Below are 6,895 nucleotides of genomic sequence, written 5' to 3' on the forward strand. Positions count from 1 at the left end.
AAGGTTAGCGAAAAAGGATGCGAGGAGAAAAATGTGGAAGGACAGATTAGAGGACTGTCGCCATGTATTTTTAGGCTGTACATCAAAATTGCAGTTTATAAATGATTAAAAACCCATTTTTAATAGTATGGCTCTTTGAGGGATTAAACCACTTAAGATGTTTCCAGGGAAGCCAAATAGGAGCCATGCAGAACAGAACATGCCAACAAAGACTGAGAGAAAGGTCCCTAAAAGCCCGGGCCTTTTAGAAACCAGCAACCTATGCATTATGTAATACACTGAACATTCAGACCCTCACTGTATGGCATTAATTATTTTACAAGCGCTGCACTTCCTTCATAAAAATGTACCAGCCCAAAACAAAGGCTGAGTGCATCCATGTACAGAGTCCTGCCAAAGCGTTCAACAGCCCCGTTGACAGACGGCCGCAAGGAGACTGACGTCCAGCCACACCTTCCAGCGGGACGACGATCCTGCTGGAACACGGTTTACGTCAAACCATATTAGAGTAGCCCAGTCAAAACCAAACCCAACTGAGAGTCTGAGACAAAACTTGAAAACTGATGTTAAGAGATGCGCTCCGATCACTGACTGAGCTCAAGTTGACTGCAAACAAGAATAGATAAAAAAAAAAGACAATCAGTCTCTATGTAGCTGGCAGAGATTAGTTAAAATCACATACCATTTTCTTTCATTTTCACAATTAACTACTTTACACATAAAATTTCAATGAAATGCATTGACGTTTGTGATTCGTAATGTAAAAAAGTTTAAAGTTATATTAATACAAACTATTGTAGACCGTCTTTCCCCCCCCGAAACACATCCACAATCCTCTTGTTTTTCCACCACTTTGTTCTAATCAAGAATGCTTGAGCTTTTTATACGCCGATCGTGCCTCTGCAGTCATTGTGAGAGACCCTCTCCCTCCCATGTGTGTCCTCCTGCATGTTTGGAAAGGCTATTCATGTGTTTATACTTCCACATTTCAATCTGAGGATCCTCTGCCACTTCTGCCTTCAAAAAATAATAAATAAATTACACAAAACACCCATTCTCCTTGCTTCATATTTGAACGTGATTATCATGCAAATCTGAAGAGCTCAAGTGCTGGAAATATGTGCTTCATGGCTACTACTACCGCCTCCCCAGCAAAAACTATAAACGAACAAAAATAAACTCCTGGTAGATTGCTTTTGTAAATGATTTATTTGAAGTTCAAAATATCTGTAGTCACGACCAGATGGACTCAAGTTCACTGAAACACGCCTGATCTTCAGTAATGTTCAACCTTTCATCGCCGATCTCACAGTAACTGAGTCACTTTGTTAACCATAACAAAAAAAAAGAAAAAAAACAAACTAGAATGATACTGGCGTAAAGCCTGGAACACTTTGTCATGAAGCCCGGTAACAACACGACTGCAGCCAACGCGTACACAACCCCGTTTGTTTAGCTGCAAAAACATGCAAAGAAATAAGATTTCATTCACAGATCGGAGCCCGAATCAGAGCTGGATTGGCAGCCATCAGCCATCATGGCTTTTTTTTCTTCTTCAAATCAGGCCAGATGATTGTGTGCTGATCATGTAGGAGGGCAGGAAAGAAATACGGCAGGTACACATCTTGAAAATGGCTGTTATGAATCGCCTTGCCTTTTATGAGAGTCAACAGTTTTCCATTACGGAGGGAAAAAAAAAAAAAAAAAAAACAAACCTCAGACAATGTTGAGTGATTTATAAGTTTATTAAAGATTTGATTTTGGCTCAATTATTTGTACTTAAAGTATTAAGAAGTTCGTTTCAAAACCACTAACATTTTTCTGTCAAGCCACACCCCCAGTTTAACGTCTCAATAAGAAGATGTGAGAAAAAGTGTCAGTAGAGAGCTATTTACTTCAGCTGTATGACACATTAATAACCCACCAGAGCAATAATAAAAAAAACAAAATAAAAAACAAGCAACGCAGTATAATTTAGAACACACTGAACATTAAGTGTTACTTTAGAGAATAGTCTTTTTAAAAAATGCTATGTATCGTTTTTATAATTATCGTGCCGTATCTATATTGTTCTATTTTTTTCTAAACCACTCATGACTTCACAGTTCAAGCCACAAATAAAACTGACAGAGTTAAAGTTTGCACTTGAGCTCGAAGAACCTTGAATCAATTTATAGCTGACCGACTGAACCGACAGCCCTCTGAAGAGCAACCGAAACGGCTTCAGTCGTGCCATGAGGAAACCAGATGATTAACCGTCTCCAGAAGTAAACAGGAAAATATTACATAATCAAATAATCATTAGTTCCAGCACAGCTTCCCAACTTAGTATGTCCTTCATTTGAAGACATTTTTAATCTCGAAACCGAGAAAAGCAAGACAGATGCTTATTATGTGCTTATGGGAGAAAGTCTGACGTAGGAAGTCGTGTTGCAGTCGTGAACTTTAACGAGAGAACGAGAAATGTATCCACCACACAACTGCAGAGTATTAATCAGAAGACACCGTCGGTTAGGCATTGCGACAAGGAAAACTGACAACATTTAACCGGAATAATAAATACATGATTTGCATTATGGGATATGTTTCTCTCCCTCTAGATTTAGAGCCTTTAGACATTTTAACTTTAAACTTTTAGTACAAATATGTTTCAGTCTAATCCAGGATTCAACACGATCAACAATATTCTTTTTTTTCATCTTTTCTTTATGTCAGACACTTGTTACGTCTAACCAGAGATAAGGTTTACACCACTATCATCATCAACACCTGCCAGACTTGCACTGAACACTCAGTCAAACACGCGATATTGCATGCCTGCACGTTTGATGCCGCAACATCTGGGGGCCCTTATATGTCAGCGTTTATTAAAGCTCCTGCTCGACTGCCTCTCAGCAAAATGCACTCCACTTCTACACCACTTCCCTCTGTTTAACCCCTTCAAAGACAGCTTCACACCTGGCGCTGACATGGTAGGTTCATAATAAGTGAAGGTAGCCTGTAGGAAGTATCAGGCTTCTTTGAGAAACGAGAGCTAAAACAGAAAAGATAAAATTGTTTCCCCTAACTTTGTATTTTTCCTTGTCTAATATAGTCATGTGGCTGTTTTTTTTTTTTCTTCTGTTAAGCAAGTGCATTCATTATTTGCTTAAGTTAATATTGGTGGCATAAAATAAAAGACCGACAACAATCTTATAATACTTGTTGTGGCAAATAAAGAAAGCAAGTAAATTTGGTGCTTAACCTTTTAGGCATACACTGCTGATTTGTTGAAAAATTAAAATTAACCTGCATTCCAGACTGATTCTCTGTAAAACATATTTACTAAGTACGACTGGACACCGTGTCCTATGAGCAAACTAAAATCTTCTTGTACAGCTGGTAGAACGACCTTTACAATAATGATAATGATGAGAATGAGAATAATGATTACCTGGCCTAAAGTACATCACCGTGTATGTGAATGTTTAAAACTCAATTTAAATTTTATTTTGCAAGGTTACAAAAATTATATTTTAACTACGGCACAAAGCAGAACAAATGGTGAGTACCACAGTTGCACAAAGCATAAAAAATACACAAAATAAATTTTTACAGAAGTGCACTGGATTATTTTTAGTTAGACTGATGGACAAAAAATGTGTTAGTTTTTGGCTAATAGAGAAATAAAGATTTAAATTACACAATCCAAGGAAAATATTAAATTAAATAAGAAAATTAATTTTATGCTGATCTAATTCAGTGTGCAAATATCACTTCTACCTCTTTCTATTTAAAAATTATCATAATTTTTTTTCTTCAGTAAAAGAACCGCAGATTAATTTAAAAATATGCAGGTTTATGCACAGAAATTTGATTTAAAAACATCTGAATAGATCAAGAACAGCTAATGTGCACAACCGTCCTGAGCCAGCTAACATCACCAAGGTTTAAAAAGCTGTTACTGTTTCAAAACGTGTAAAACTTTCCGTCCGTTCCTAAAATTCAGAGTGCTTTTATTGAAACGTCAGCGTCACAAAATCACCAACTGCAACGGTGTGAGAACTAAAGCAATGCCATTCATGGATGCATTACCTTCCTTTAATATATTACCAACTTCTGCATATTAGATAATATTTGACAAGCAAATTGTAGCATTTTAGCTAACGATACTATAAAAGCTGCAGTTAGCAGACAGTGTTGGCTACTGTTTGCCAACATGGTGTCAATGGTCTGTTAGCTAATAAGTAGCCAATATAATCACATACTTTTACAATAATATATGACATTCATTATCAACAGCAGCTCGCCAACACTGCCATGTTTCCTGGTGTTCATATTTGCCACTTTAAAGTATTGCTCTGTCTTGGATTATTCAATACAAATGTAAGTTTCAGATTCAATATTTCTTTGCATCAAAATAACAGATACATGCTACTAAATACACATTATGAATATATTAATGCTATTATTAAAGTCCTTTAAATGCGATCACTCGTATTTAGACAACATTCATCATTGATGCTTATCCTTGCAGAGGCACCCTGAGGCTATGCCACCCTGGGCACATCGCCAGTCCATCAGAGTCCTTATTAAAGTAAGGACTCTGATAGCTGTAGTTTTAAGACCATGATGTACAAATGGCATGCAATGTTAACAAGTAACTGCAGGCTGTACTAATGACTAATTAATGCCAAAAAAAGTGTTACATTTAACACAATAGGTATTTAAAAACTGCTTTTGAACGTAGCAGGGGTTTAATTGTTCGTCTCTGTGTGAAAAACAAAGACAAGCTAAAAGATAAAATTATGGACACTGGGATGTCCAATATATTATCTTAGCATCAACAAGTTAGCAAGAAGTTGGTTGCTTTTGGGTTTTAAATAAAGGCAATTAAATTGTTACAAAACTCAGTTTAAAAACTGAGATACAATGAATTGCTGCTAGTGAAAAACGTGAAGTCACTGCTGTAACACTTTTGATAAAAGGTAACTCAGAGAAAGTTTTAAAGGGAAGCTCTAACATATTTCCTTAGCTATTGATGCATGCTGATGCATGTTAATATACATAGCCATACTGCAGCTGCTTTTTAAACAACCTGTAGGAGCAGGAAGAGTTTAGTTCCTGTAGTAATTTCAAAATGTTGAATGTCGTTTTCATCTCGCTAGTGCTGCCCATAAACAGTTGGTAGAGGTTTGAAATATGTTGACCTGCACGGCGCCAACTAATAAAAGTCGCTGGAATAAAATTAAGCGGAAAACTTAGGTTGGGTAGTGGCCTCTTAACTCCACAGCTAACAGCCGAGGTATCAAAAAGGAAGAACAAGAAACTCAAAAAAGCTGCTTGAATCTCACAGGAAACTGGGGGTCGAACTGCTTCTGACTATTTTCCGAGAAGCAAGTTGTGAGATGAGTCTTCCTCGTAAAAGAAAGAGCTCAAATGCTCTAGTTATAAAAGACACATTTCATGTTTCCTTACGATTTATTGCACTTTTTCGACGACTGACAGGCAGCTGGCTGAATGTGCAGTTTTCAAAAGGGAAGTAACACAGACTTGTAAATGCTACACTATCCGGGTTTCTGAATGATAGGTTTTAAACGGATCCCGTAACCATTAAAAAAAAAAAAAGTTTAATATTTGAACACTGTGGAACAGATGACGGCGCTACCACAGTTAGCTCAGACTTTTGACTGATGTTGGGAGCAGATCTGTTTTGCCATGTCCGGAGGCCAGTATCAAACTCAAGTTGTTTTACTGGCCTCTCTGTTTTAATGTTAGTGTTCGTTAGCGAAACAATAAACACATACGAGTTTAGATGGTAAAAATAGCTGAAGTGAGATACTATAAACACTGTCCCCTCAGCTGACTAGCTAACCTAACATTAGCTGCAAAGATTAGCTAGCTAGTTAGCTACAGTTAGCCAAGAGTGCTTTTAGTCATCAAACGTGTAAACAAAGCTCGTTGATGTTTGTGTTTGCTAACCTTGTCCATCAGCTTCCAGCATTTCTCCACAGTTTTCTTGTCGACGGCCCCGGGCTGGTGATGGGAGTGGAGGTGGTGATGGTGTGGCTGGAAGGCATCCTTCATCATTCCGATGATCCCCCCACCTTTCTTCAGGTTCCCTGCCATGTTCCGACTCGGTTAGGGACAGAGGGGCAGAGAGACGAGGCAAGGCGGCCAAGGGTCACGAAGACCAAACCGCCGCCTGTAGTTAGCTCTACCGGGCGATGGTGAACCCGTTACCCCCCTGCGAGGACAGCGCCCGAGGGGCGAATCCGAGCCAGGGTGCGACGGTGGGGTTAAACGGAAGGGTGGGAGGGTACTATCCGCTGAAGGACCCCATCATTAGAAATAAGACCAGTCACAGAAGAAATGTCCAGACTGTGGAGGAAATGTGTACAACGGCCCCCTTAAACCCTGCTGTTGCAGCTAGCAGCTCTATCCCTTTCTGCAGGGACCAACGCAGGCTAATTAGCAGAACCGCCTCTGCTCGCCATCGGCTGGAGGACAATAGCACCCTTTCTGTGACCAGACGCCTTGAGGACTTAAGTGTGTCCTCTCTTCTTGACAAGTCCCGCTGTCGTTCCCCTTTTTCTCTCAACAGCAGCTCTTTTCGCCCGTGCCGCGTCTTGACGGGAAGTTCAGCGGCGGTGTGACAGTGTCAGCGCTCCCCTGCGGGCGGTGAGGGTGACGACATACGCCTCACACCGAGCACAAAGAGGAAGTCGCACTTCGAGCTGTGATGGCTCCGTGGTCATAAACGGGAACAGGGGTGAATAAATAATTGTGCGAATTAAACATTGCCCAGTGTGTTCAGCTTCCCCCAGTGACGTGTATGTGCAGCCATTTCTTTTTTTTCTTTCCTGTATGTACCTCTTCCGTGCTACACCCCCACCTACCTTTATTTCCACGCCTT

General features: G+C 39.7%; 1 protein-coding gene across 1 annotated transcript in view; it reads right to left on the reverse strand.

The window, feature by feature from the left end:
* Nucleotides 1-6,895, reverse strand: part of cbl (Cbl proto-oncogene, E3 ubiquitin protein ligase) — a 42,454-nt gene extending 35,559 nt beyond the window's left edge. The window contains exon 1 of the mRNA XM_008425645.2: nt 5,962-6,895. Coding sequence (XP_008423867.1) covers nt 5,962-6,108 — 147 coding nt within the window. The 5' untranslated portion in view covers nt 6,109-6,895. The remainder of the gene's footprint in view (nt 1-5,961) is intronic.

Source organism: Poecilia reticulata, linkage group LG13, assembly GCF_000633615.1.
Source record: "Poecilia reticulata strain Guanapo linkage group LG13, Guppy_female_1.0+MT, whole genome shotgun sequence".
Classification (NCBI taxonomy): Eukaryota; Metazoa; Chordata; class Actinopteri; order Cyprinodontiformes; family Poeciliidae; genus Poecilia; species Poecilia reticulata.